Below are 13,703 nucleotides of genomic sequence, written 5' to 3'. Positions count from 1 at the left end.
TTTTTGCCCCTTTTTTCCTTGGCATGTCGATCTTACACGCACAGATCTGTAAGAATTCCTTGTGGCGATATGCATTGCAAACAGCTTCTCTCAAATTGTGTCATTTATTTCTTGTAACAGAGCCATTTCATGAGTAGAAATTCTTAACTTTAGTGTAGTCAAACCTGTCCATCTTCTGTGGTCAGTGGTTTGTTCCATTCTTTACCTTGAGGTCATGAACATTTTCTCTTCCAAAAGCTTTGTTTTCAAATTTCATCATGGTGAATTTTGACCATCAAAAAGCCATAGAAATTCAGTGGTGAAGAGAAAATGGAATGGCCATCTTGGTCTGTCCTTGTCACTGTTAATTTGAGGGAACTAGTCAGTCCCACATGTACTACGAATAAGTTGATTTTTACAGAAAAACCGGTTTCTCTTTTTCAGGTTAAAATTGCTTACATTAACTTCCTGAATCACTGCTATGTGGATACGGAAGTGGAAATGAAGGAGATTTATACCAGCAATCACATGTGGAAATTGTTTGAGAATTTCCTTGTCGACATCTGCAGGGTAAGGCTTTCTGGAACTAAGGAGACAGTGGGAGGGGTATGTGTGGGTCTGGGTCTCCCTTGTGCAGACATAGGGATGACAGTCACGTCATTACAACTTGCTAGTTGGTGGCACAAAGAGGTACCTGGCTCTTCCACTGCGTCTCATTTCTCTTCATCTTTTACTCCTAGCTTGAGAATAGATTTTATTCGTCAAGCTTCAGGGAAGGTAGATTATTTCTGGTTTTCATTTCATCCCTTATGGGTTGATTTGGGAATGATAATCTGGGACACATTAAAATTAGATATGTAAAGTTTTGTCTGCTTTGACAATGAGTCTCTCCTCGAAGGACACCTTCCTGAGTGTGAGCATTTATCTCCTAAGATCTGGTGTCAAGGGTCCTTCAGATCACATCACTTTCCACCTATTGCTTTCCTGACCCAGCCTTCGGGATGGCTTCAGTCTTAATTTGGTTTTGCAGTGAACTTAATATTTGTTTGGGACTCTACCCTCTCAAGGCACGTCGTGGATTTAATAGGAGCTGTGTGGTGGTCAGGTTGGGGGAAAGTAACCCAGTCCTTCAAAGAATAATTGTGAAATGAATCCCAATTTCAGAAACATTGTGATGCTAAAAAGGAAAAAAAAAAAGTGCGTTGTTGAATCATAGAATGTGGCATTTTCTCCTGACTGTACAGTTACCCGTATAAAACAAGGAACCTATCAGAACTTAATTTCCTTCTAATCAAGGACTGTGTTTAATAATACTCCAATGTTGGCATCACAAATATATCTTGTTCACTTGCCCAGTCATGTCCAGCTGTTTGCGACCCCATGGACTACAGCACGCCAGACCTCCCTGTCCCTCACCATCTCCCAAAGTTTGCCCTAGTTCATGTCCATTGCATCGGTGATGCCATCTAGGCATCTCATCCTCTGACACCCTCTTCTCCTTCTGCCCTTGATCTTTCCCAGCATCAGGGACTTTTCCAGTGAGTCAGCAGTTTGCGTCAAGTGACCAAAATACTGGAGCTTCAGCTTCAGCATCAGTCCTTCCAATGAGTATTCAGAGTTGATATATATAAAATTTAAATATGTATATATTTTAATCTCAAGTTCTTCCTAGTCCTTTAATCCCATAAATCTGGGGGTTTGGCTTGAAATGGAGATCCTGCTTTGCTTCTTTAAATCAGGGCTCGACAGAGTTCTCTGTGAAGACCCAGACAGTAAACATGCTTGGCTCTGTGGGCCATGGGATCTCTGTCACAGCTACGCAACTCTGCTCTGGTAGCGCGAGAGTGACCACAGTGATGTGTAAACAGATGGGCATGGCTGGGTTCCAGTAAAACTTTAAAAACAGCCACCAGCCCTTAACTTGGCTCCTCCTTGCCTTCAGTTGTTCAAAAATGCTTTAAAATTCATCGCTAACTTCACTTTTGGATGTGTCTACCAACTGCTCATTACTGGACTCAGAATGACAGTTGATAGAATTTGATGGCTTTACCCTTTACTTCATAATTTTTAAAATTATATATATGATTTTATATCTCAAATTAGAGGGCTGATGAGTTTGGTAATAAAATGGATGTTGAATATTTGAGGAGAATTCCTCGGTCGTCCAGTGGTTAGAGCTCTCGCTGTTGCTGCCAAGGACCCAGGGTCAGTCCTTGGTTGGGGAACTGAAATCCCACAAGCTGCGTGTTGTAGTCAAACAAAAAAAAAATGAATTTCTTAAACATGTTCTCCTAAATGTGTAATCGTAGTCTAAGCAGCGAAATTATCTAAAGTCCCGGTGAAACCTGAAGTCTCCCTTCACCCCTAAACTTATGCAATTATTCTGAGTCACAGCCCACTACTTCCACCAGTACTGTGGCTCGGTAGAGTTTTCACTGAATGGAGGAGTGTTGTAGGTTTGGAGAATATCATGCCCAGTGGACCTCAGTGATAATACTTGATTAAGTATCTTGATTATATGTGTTAGTTACCTATGACCTAGAGAAGATGAATGACTTACACAGTTTACTTTTAGGGTACCTAGAAGCAACTGTAGGTATTAAGCCTATTAGTGCCTTTTGGGGCTTAATTAGACTGGTCACAAGTTGGTAGGAATTAGGAAGTGATGGTCTTGTAGGTCCCATGCCAACTTTAATGTTTTATAATTCTTTACCATGATACCCAAGCTGATCTGTTTCTCTTTTTCCATGATTCTTTTTTTTTTTTTAAATCATGGTTCCCTTTTATTTATTCATTTATTTTTATTTTTTGGTCTCACCACACATGGCATGCAGAATCTTAGTTCCTTGACCAGGGATCAAACCCATGCCCGCTGCATTGGAATCATGGAGTCTTAACCACTGGGCCACCAGGGATGTCCCTAATTGTTTTCTCTTAAGAGGAGAAATACTGACTTGCAGGCTTTTGCCTTTCCTCTGTTAAGGGTAATTAGCAGAAATAGTCACAGATTTCTTAATTTTACAAGGAACTTGCAGGTGTTGGTACAATGTCTAAAGCATTGACTTGTCCTCCAGGCCTGTAACAACACAAGTGACAGGAAGCACGCAGACTCAATTCTGGAGAAGTATGTCACCGAAATTGTCATGAGCATCGTCACCACGTTCTTCAGTTCTCCCTTCTCAGACCAGAGTACGACTTTGCAGGTAAGAAATATGAACAGAGATAAAGGTAATTCCCAGGAGATCCTCGGCAGATGGACTTGGTGCTGATTCTGGAGTGAGCGGCTGTGGACGAGCCAGCCCTCCGCGAAGCATTAATAACAGATGCTTTTCTCTTCGTGGAGAATGGTTTTTACAGGGATTGCATGGATGATGAAGTACCTGAGAATGTTTTTATGTGACAGATGGTTCTATTGTTGTTGATTTTTTCCCTGAAAATGCCTTCTTTTTTTCCCCCTCTTTAATCTTGTTGATTCTTTACCTCCAACCTTAGCAAGACAAGCAGCTTTCAAATGAGTGGTAGCATGTTAACACTTGTTTATAAAATTTTTTCTTTTTTTATTTTTGGCCACGTTGGGTCTTTGTTGTTACACATGGGCTTTGCTTTCTTTAGTTGCCGTACTTGGGCTTCTTATTGTGAGGGGGCTGCAGTAGTTGCAGTGCGTGGGCTCAATGGTTTCGGCTCCTGGGCTCTAGGGCACAGGCTCAGCAGTGGTGCACAGGCTTAGCGACTCTGTGGCATGTGGGATCTTTCCAGACCCAGGAGGGAACCCATATACCCTGCATTGGCAGGCAGGTTCTTCACCACTGGGCCACTAGGAAAGTCCAACACTTAATAAAACATGTCTGGGAATCTCCATTATACCCCCAAAATGTGTGCCTACAGTTTATCAGAAGGGGTACATGGCTAGCGGGAATGAGACGTCCTTGAGCCTTGATACTACGGCTCCCGCATTCCACCAGCCCCAGCACGTGCTGATCACTGGCGCCTCCTAGAGTTGTGCAGCAGCCCTGCAGGCTAATTGTCAGTGTACTTAGACTTTCAAACATGTGAATCCCTGGACCTGGGAGATGTTTTCATTATTCTTGGATAAGTCACTCTTCTTTCTATAACTGAGGTCTGGGTCATTGGCTGTGGGAGTCTTACTGCAGGTCCGTGTACACAGCCTGCAGAATGAAAATAAAACTTGGTCTCCAGTGGCCAGAAGAGCAGTAGTAACCATCCTTGTCATGCATGTAGATGGAGGGTGTCCTAGGGTTGGTGCATGGCCCAGGCTGGTTGAATTATAGACAAATAACCTTAAGTGAGGTAAATTCTCCAAGAGAAGAGTGATTCCCCGTCAGTGTGATATCACTGGTATGTTTATTACATACTGCTATTCTGTTACTCCTGCAGAGGAGTTCATATTAACTTAGTACTCACGGTATTATCCCCATTTTGCAGCTGAACAAATTGAGGCTCAGGGGATTAAATTACCATCCTCAACTGTGGTCAGCACTGCTAATTGGCAAAACCGTGATTTCAACCCAGATGTGTCTGACTCTAAAACCTGAATTTTGGAATTTTTAGTGAGATATGTTTTCTTAGGAACTGTTGGTAACCTGTCTAATTTAGCTTAACTGCTAGCCTTTGGTTATCTCTAAAGTATCATTAAGTTAGAATACCACCTTTAGAATGTCTGTACATGGTTTTTGTGTCATTTGGGGAGGAAGAACTTGTCAGATCCCAAGCACATGAGTTGCTAGAGGCCAAAATGTGCGCCTTACCAAGAGCCGTTCTACTCAGAGCCAACTGCTTTGGTTAATCAGGATGAACTTGCTTCTCTTGTCATTAAAAGTGACCATTGCTATGAGGCAATTCCCATTCTCCTAGAGACTGAGAAACAGTGTTGCAAAACCAAATGTCAATGTCAGCCAGTCAAAGTAATTGGAAACCATTAAACAGGAATTTGTGTTTTGGGTTTTTGGTCTTGGTCCCTGCTCTCTCCTTCCCCTGCCTTTTCTCTGAAACCACGTTTAACCCAATTATTAGGCAGGAGTGGCCAGAGATATCAATCTTCAACCTTTTACATCTTGAGCGAGGCCCTGGTTATCCAAATATAATTAAAATACATAGTCCAAGCTGGATTCCTAGAATAATTATTTTGAAGGAATACTGTTTTCGAAGCTGTCCTAACCTGTCTCATTTATCTGTTGAAAAGCCTGCATTGTTTCCCCAGCTATTTGTACCTCCGTCCGTCATGCCTCTTGTGTTTCATACCTTTCCTTCCTTTCTTTAGCCTGTGTTTCTGAGGGAGGAAAATGGTGGACTTGGAGTTTTGTTGCATTTAAGGCACGAGTGGAATGTCCAAGGCGCGGCTGGAAATGCGGGTTCTGGGAGGAACGACAGGACTTTGAAGCCTTTTGGAGCTTCCCTGGTGGCACTGTGGTAAAGAATCTGCCTGCCAGTGCAGTAGATGTGAGTTCCATCTCTGGTCTGGAAAGATCCCACATGCCGCGGAGCAACTAAGCCATGCGTCGCAGCTGCTGAGCCTGAGAGCTGCAGCTGCTGAAGCCCATACACCCTAGAGCCTGTGCTCCGCAACAAGAGAAGCCACCACCATGAGACGCCTGTACACCACAGCTAGAGAGTAACCCCCCCGGCTGCAACTAGAGAAAGCTCTGGCAGGGACAGAAAACCAGCTTGGCCATAAATAAGTAAAATTATTTTTTTAAAAAAATCTTTGGAGGCTTTTAAAGCCGGACAGAGTTGGTTTCCCGTCTTTCCCAGTTCTATGAACTTGGGGAGATCTCGGAGCTTCAGAACCGTTTTCTTACATGTTAAACAAGGTTATAGTATGACTGGGATGATGACCCAGTGTGACCTGCCGATGACTGGGAGAATTAATGTTTATGAATATTTAGCACAATGCCTGGTACACGGTAGTTGCTTAACAACTGGCAGCTTGTACTGTGTCCTGCTGGACCGCCAGCTACAATGGAGTGGGGTGAGGGGGACAGAGACGGGTCTCAGATACTCTTCTATCCTGAGCACCATGCCTGCCCCTGGAAGGTGCTCATTTGTTAAGTGAGCAAATGAATCGTGTAGACTCAGGAGAAGGGAACTGTGAAGGCCAAGTATTAATGCTTGCCAGTGCATGTCTTGGCAGGAAAAAGAAGAAGCAGACTAGAAAGGTCCTGGGCAGAGCACAGATAATTAAGGACAGATTATACAACAGGCCAGAGGGAGATTAAGGGATTATCTTGCCCTCAGGATGGAATTCATGAGCAAAACAGAGCCTTGAGAACTAAGCAGGGGAGAATCTCAGGCAGAAGGTGCTGGGCAGCCATGTTCATTAGCTCAAGAGGTTGCATGAGCTGGTGCCCCCAGATTGGCCATTAGAATAGGAAATTAGGAATCAGTTGCTCTGGCCGATTGACTCATCTTTTGTTTATTCAAGTGCCAGATGGGAAAGAACAGATGCTCAATAAATGTTGGCTCAATTGAATTCATTTAGTTGAAGGATTTTTTTTCCTTGAAGTTAGGCCATTGAGTCCCCATCTCAAGTTCCATCAGAGGGGACCAAGAACTACAGGTCCAAGGCGGCCTCATCAGCTGGTACATCCTCCCCAGCTCCCTCAGCCCAAGCACAGTCCAGCCTTGGGACGCAAGCCTGCTCAGTCTCTAGGGATGTGACACCAGCCCGGGTCACTGAGGTTTGATGGGTTCAGAGTAGGACTTATTTTCATTAATTTTTATTTTTTCTATTGTAGTACAGTTGATACACTATGTTGCGTGTGTTTGAGTCTTGCAGCAACTTGATTCACTTATGCCCTTAGCTCTTCTTTTTCGAATTCTTCTCGCATGTAGGTTATTACCGAATGTTGAGTAGAGTTCCCTGTGCTTCCAGTAGGTCTACCTTGATCATCGATTTTATGAATATCACTGTGTTTATGTTAATCCCAACCTCCTAATTTCTCCTTAGGCCCTGCCCAGCTTCACCCTCATTAACTCTAAGTTTCCTGTCTGTGAGTCTCATTTTGATTTGAACATCAGTTCACTGTGATCAGTTTTTAAATGTGATGTGTAAGTGATATCTGATGTTTGTCTTGCTCTGTCTGACTTATCGGACCTGGTGTGATCATCTCACAGTCCATTCTTGTTGCTGCAAATGGCATGATTTTCTCCTGTTTTATGGCTGAGTCTTAATCCATTGGGTATCCGTAGCATATCTTCATCCATTCATCTGTGGATGGACATTTCAGTTGTTCCCATGCCTTGGCTATTGTAAATAGTGCCACAGACATTGTTGGGGTGCCTGTGTCTTTTGGAAGGATGGTTTTCTCTGAAGACATGCCCGCCCAGGAGTGAAATCTTGGAATCTCATGGGAACCCTATTTTTTTTTTTTTTTTTGAAGGGATTTCCATACTGTTCTGTGTAGAGGTTGTTACCAGTGTACGTTTCCACCAACAGCGTAGTAAGTTCCCTTTTCCTCAGGCCCTCCCTAGCATTTATTCTGCGTAGACTTTTTAATGCCTGTTGCTTGGGAATAACCTCCTCATCATTTTGATTTGCATTTCTCTAATCATTAGGGATGCTGAGTGTGTTTTCATGGGAGTTTTCTTTTTAAAGAATTTGAGGATAACTTAGCCCCTGAAATTGGCTTCTTGAGAGTCAGCCCTGTTTTAAATTCATCTTCAATTACTTCCCACAGGGCATTTCTTGAGGGCAGGGTTCTTAAGTGCCCAGATTGAAGGGTTTTCAAGTTGTAGTCGTGGAAGCGTCCACAAGGCAGACGCGCTTCTTCATTCCCCACTGATGTAACTTGAGCAAGCGGAGCCTTAGAGAAACGCATGTTTCTGGGTTGGAAGTTAGAGTGAAAATTGCCCGAACAGACACCCAAAGGGTTGTATCTCATTACCTTTTCCCACTTACCCTTGCCCACCACCCCGAAACAAATCCCAAGCCCTGCAGAAGTGCTGCGCTGAGGGTGCTGTAGGTAGATGGCAGGTAGGTGGGGCGGCCCAAAGGAAGGAGGCTGGAAGTGGGAACCCCACCACCAGGATCCTAGAGACCAGGTGAGTTTGCAGAGGTCTTCCTGCCCAGCAGGTCCACCATCCTTTGCAGGCACTGGGTTTGACTTAGGTCTAAGAAGGGCAGCCTGGATCTGGGGATGGTGGTTCCATCCTGGGGGGCCCAGGCACTACAGGTCCAAGGGAGTCTCTTAGCTAGTATATCCTCCCCACCTCCCTCAGCCCCAGCATAGTCCAGCCTTGTGACCCTAGCCTGCGCAGGCTCCAGGGATGTGATAGGCATTTCTTTCTTTTTTGTTTGTTTCTTTCTTTTTATTTTTCCTTTGCTGTATAGTTTTTGTGGGCTTCCCAAGTGGCACTAGTGGTAAAGAACCCGCCTGTCAATACAGGAGACATAAGAGATGGGGTTCAGTCCCTGGGTTGGGAAGATCCCCTAGAGGATAGTTTATATACATTGTTGTATTTGTTGAATTTGATTCACTTATATATCCACATATCTGCTTTTTAGACTCTTCACTTATTTATGGTATTTCAGAGTGCTAAGTGGAATGGAGTTCTCTGTGATATATAGTAGGTCCTTGTTGATGTCTATTTTATTAAAATATGTTTATATTACTGTGTATATGGCATGCCATATTATGGCATATTAACATGCCAACCTTCTGATTTATCCCTCACCCCCTACCTTTACCTCTGGTAACTGTCAGATTTTTTAAGTCTTTGAATCTGTTTGTTATGTAAACGGGTTCATATGAGTCAATTTTTAGATTCCACCTCTAAGTGATATTTTACGATATTTGTCTTTCTCTTTCTGACTTAGCTTAGTTAGTATTATCATCTCTAGGTTCGTCCATGTTGCCGCAGATGGCATTATTTCATTGTGTGCGTGTTTTTTTGAAGCCTGAGTCATATTCCGTTGTCTATATGGACCACACCTGTGCTGTCTATTCACCTGTTGCTGGATATTTTGGTTGCTTCCTTGTCCTGACTATTGTAAATAGGATTGTAGTGAAAGTTGGGATGCTTGTGTCTTTTTGAGTTAAGGTTTTCTTTGGATATATGCCTAATAGTGGAATTGCTGGATCATTTGGTAGCTCTGTTTTTTTAGGATTCTCAATGCTGTTCTTTGTAGTAGCTATACCAATTTCCGTTCTGTTGAACAGCATAGGAGGGCACCATTTCCTTCCACGCCTTGTCCAGCATCTATTCTTTGAAGACTTTTTGAGGATGACCATTCTGAGTGGTGTGGGGTGATACCTCAGTGTGATTTGATTTGCATTTCTCTTAATAATTAGCGAAGTTGAGCATCTTTTCATGTGTTTTTATTTTTCTTTTAACAGTGTAAGATTTACCTCTTGAAATAGGGTTCTGGAAAACCTGCCTTTTTTTGAATTATTTTTCGATGGTCTACACCAAGGTATTTCTTGAGGTCACATGTCATTTACAGCTCCGCAGGGCTTGAATATTCAGTGCTCATTCGCACTCCTTTTGAAGTTGTTACGAGAAATGGCCACAAGGCGGCAGCATTTCTTCGTGCCCAACAGGTCTTGCTATTCGTGCCCATCAGCGCGCGTTTGAAAATTGTTGTTATGAGAAACGGCCACAAGGCGGCAGCATTTCTTCATGCCCAGCTGGGCTTCCTTGGACAAGCAGAGCCTTAGTAAGAGTAAGGTTTGTGGGCTGTAAATTAGACACAGGGGCTTGTGTCTCCTTACTTCTTTCCCGTATTTTTCATCCCCCAGACAAATCCCAACCCTTGCAACACCGCTTTACTGAGGGTTCTGTCTCCGTGGGTAGGGTGACTCTAAGGATGGAGTCTGGAGGTGGCACCTCCACCTGGAGACTGGGGGACTGTTCCAGACTCTTCCAGTCTAGGGGGTCTGACTTCCTCTGGGTACACTAGGCTTTGTTTAGCTATAGGCGGGCCTATCTGGATCTGGAGATGGGGGAAACCGGGCACCACTACTGGTCTTGAGGGGTGGGTTCGCTTGCCGCCGCTTCCTCCCCAGGTTCCTCAGCCCCAGGACAGTCCAGCCTCGAGGCCCAAGGCTGCCCGGTCTCCAAGGATGTGACACCAGCCCGGGTCACCAAGACCTGACATCCCCTCAGGAAGACTCTGCTATCCCCTCAGTAGAGTGGGCATTTGTTTGCTTCTTCTGTTTTTTTTTTTTTAATTTCACTCTTATTTTATATTGGAGTATAGCTGATCATTCGTTTCAGATGTACAGCAAAGTGATTCAGTTATCCACACACACTGTCTATTCTTTCTCAGGTTCTTTTCCATTGTAGCTTACTGTAAGATATTGAGTATATTTCCCTGGGCTATACACTAAGTCCTTGCTGGTTATCTAGTTTATATATAGTAGCGTGCATATTTTAATCCCAAACTCCTAATTTATCACTCTCCCCTTTGGTAACTACGAGTGTGTTTTCTATATCTGTGAGTCTACTTATGTTTTGTAAATAAATTCAATTGTATCATGTTTTTTAGATTCCACATATAAACGATCTCATAACCCATTTTAATTTCTTACAGTGATCTTCCTTTGCCCCTAGCACTTTACACTTGTTTTCCTTTCGTCTAAGAAAGTTCTGTAGTATATCTTCAGTACTTTTTTTCTTTGCTATATTAAGTCCTCCTGTGTTTCAGGGGGGATATGCACGTACATCCTCCTAAAACTGCAGACCAGTGCAGTATTGTACCGTCCATGGTGACCTTTGCCATGCAGGCCTAAAGCTACCCTGATGTGGATAGCTTCAGATGGAGACCAAAATTGTAGTTTGCAGATGCCTTCAGGAGTCAGTGTCAGATTGCTAAAGTCGTTGTTTGAGTTCTTTTATTTCAAAATGAGTATAAAGTTTCATGGAAAGGGATAAATCCTCCTCTGCAGTTAACTTGCAAGTACTCACCTGTGGCAAATTAACACTTGTGCGTAGTCACCATGAGAACCATAGTCTCTTTTTATCATTGGAGACACTGCCTGAAATAAACAAGGAGTATTCTAGGTGAGACCCACTTTATGAACGCTGATTAAAAAGTATGGGTTCTACTCATATAACATCTGAAAAGAACTCGGGGAGTTCGTCAGCCTCAATCTTTGTATTTTATATACTGCATGAAGTTAAAGGTCAGAGAAGTAAAGTGACTTGCCTACAATCACACAGCCAGTTGGTAACGAGACAAGAATACCAGCACTGAGGCTGTGATCCCACTGCTCCGTCCAGTGGTCAGACTTAGCATCAAGTTTGTGCATTGCCTTAAAATGCTTCTGACTTGTCCTCCGTTGGCTCGGCCACTTCCGGAATCCCGTTCATCACCGGCCACCACCTCCCACTCTTGCCTAAGGGTCTGTGAACCTGTGGTTCAGGGCAGTGTCTGCTTCTGACCAGTTTCTCGGTCGCTCACAAATAAATGTCTTCACACGGCCTCCTCCTTGTCCTCTTTCTTGCAGACTCGCCAGCCTGTCTTCGTGCAGCTGCTGCAGGGTGTGTTCCGGGTTTACCACTGCAACTGGCTCATGCCGAGCCAGAAGGCCTCGGTGGAGAGCTGCATCCGGGTGCTCTCTGATGTAGGTAAGACTCCGCCTCGGTTTGGATTTCACGCGGTGCAAACAGGCCACCCAGCAGTGATCAAGGCCACCCTGGACAGAGCACCAGCTCCATAGCTCTGCGGAGCTCCCTCACACTGGAGGCTGCAGACCCAGGGCTGGAACCGCGATCCTCTTGATTCTTAAACCTCCCTTTCATCTCTCCAAGCCAGCACCTCCCAAAGTTCAGAGCCAGCAAGTCCCAAAGAAAGATGGGCTTTGAAAAGCCAGATTGCATGGTTAAATGTTAGGCAAGTCTTGGCGAGTTCCAGTGTGCTCAAGTGTATTCAAGGACCTGGGAAGCCCCTCGTTGAGAAAGGCATTTGTTGAATCCAGTAAACATAGTTGACCACATGGGAACTTTTTTTTCATGCAAAGCACATGTCCACCCCCGGGGAACACCCTTTGTCAGAGATGGTGGTGAAAGGTTGTTGCTGGACCACGAAAAGACGGCCGGGATTCTTGGCCTCCGGAGGAGAGGAATTCAATCCGGGGCCAGAGACGAGGCTTGATCGCTCAGAGCTTTTGTGTGATAAAGTTTTTTTAAAGTATAAAAGGGATAGAGAAAGCTTCTGACATAGGCATCAGAAGGGGGCAGAAAGAGTACCCGCTTGCTAGTGTTAGCTGCTGCTAAGTCACCTCAGTCGTGTCCGACTCTGTGCGACCCCATGGACTGTAGCCTACCAGGCTCCTCCATGCATGGGAGTTTCCAGGCAAGAGTACTGGAGTGGGGTGCCATTGCCTTCTCCACTAGTGTTAGTGGAGTTATATACTCTAAGATAACAGGATTAGCCAGAAGGTTTAATCCAGAGACTGTCCTCAGGCAGGATGCATTATTGTTATATAATCCTAAGGAATGTAGAGAGAAAAGAAAAAAAAGTTTGTCCTTTCTTCCTCCTTGAGAATTGCAGACCCCTCTCTCCTTGGGGACCCCTAGACTCCTTACCAACCTGCCTGGGAAATGACCTCAGCGGTCTGCTCCCTGCTGCCTCTCGGAGGTGAAGCTTCTCCATCCCCTACCCCCTCCCCTCCTGCTCCCCATCGCCCCTTGTCGGCAGCTTTGAAAGGAAGTTACGACCATCGCTTCACCCTGATTTTGTCGGTCTCTGTTCCCTTGCCCTGTTCCACCCCCTCCCCATAAATACTATGAAAAGGGAAAGCCTTCCTTCCTAAACTGCGAAGGGTTATCTGCCTCTGGTAGCTTTTTAGATCCCTGGAGACACCAGAGAAGACGCGTAGCTCTCAGCGCTGTTGAGCAGTTGTGCTCCGCTGGGCTTGTCGCCTGATCGCAGTCTTCCCTGCCTAATTCCCTTTATATGAGTATGGCAGGCACTTGTGTCTTTTTATTATTTACGTGGCACTATTTCACAATAAGAGATTAGGCTTTTGAAAGGATGTACGTAATTATAGGTTCATGATGTGATAAAATAGGGCCCTGAGATGGGATCCCCAGATAACCCCAAATTCTGCCCATATATGATGGTGCCTCTTGAGGTTGTTGGTTAAAAGTGGGGCAAGTTGCTGAGTTTGCTAGCTCAGTGATGATCAGAGAGAGGAAATGTTTTAACAGTCTTGGCAGTGATGAGAAAAGGCGAGGAACGTTGGTGTTTGTAAGACAGTAGACCATGAAAACTGCACAGCCCATGAACCCCAGCACTTTTGTGCTTCTGCTGGCATGCAGCTTTGAAGACAGGCAAGAGTTGTCTTGCTTTTTTTTTTTTTTTTAATGTTGTTGGATCTCCCAGATAGAAAGAAGGGATTGTTCGTCTGGTTATCTAACTTTTTTAAATTAACTTTTTATTTGGCAATAAATTTAGACTTACAAGAACACTGCCAAGATAACACAGAGTTCCCATATACCCTTCACCCAGTCTCCCTCGATGTCTGCATCTTACATTACCAGCTATGTTTGTCAAAACTAAGAAACTGAGATTGGCCTATTGCTATGAACTAAACTTCCAGACTTGGTTTTCAGCCCTTTTCCACTAATGTCCTTTCTCTGTTCACAGTGCCACGTAGGCCACCACATTACGTTTAGTTGTCTCTGGTCTATGACAGTTTTTCATGTGTGCATGCGCAGTCATGTCTGACTCTGCGACCCCATGGACTGTAGCCCACCAGGCT

The 13,703-nt window shown here is 44.3% G+C and overlaps 1 protein-coding gene across 3 annotated transcripts in view; it reads left to right on the top strand.

Annotated features, from left to right (window-relative positions):
* ITPR1 (inositol 1,4,5-trisphosphate receptor type 1) overlaps positions 1–13,703 on the top strand; it is a 324,295-nt gene that overhangs the window by 173,070 nt on the left and 137,522 nt on the right. For all 3 annotated transcript variants that reach the window (XM_081528188.1, XM_081528187.1, XM_081528186.1), the window contains 3 exons: positions 424–549; positions 3,054–3,182; positions 11,445–11,565. In XM_081528188.1, the coding sequence (XP_081384314.1) occupies positions 424–549; positions 3,054–3,182; positions 11,445–11,565 (376 nt within the window). The remainder of the gene's footprint in view (positions 1–423; positions 550–3,053; positions 3,183–11,444; positions 11,566–13,703) is intronic.

Source organism: Giraffa tippelskirchi, chromosome 9 (genome assembly GCF_054371585.1).
Source record: "Giraffa tippelskirchi isolate mGirTip1 chromosome 9, T2T-mGirTip1v1.2.pri, whole genome shotgun sequence".
NCBI lineage: Eukaryota > Metazoa > Chordata > Mammalia > Artiodactyla > Giraffidae > Giraffa > Giraffa tippelskirchi.
Note: the sequence above shows the minus strand (reverse complement) of the source record. Positions and strands in the feature narration are given on the sequence as shown.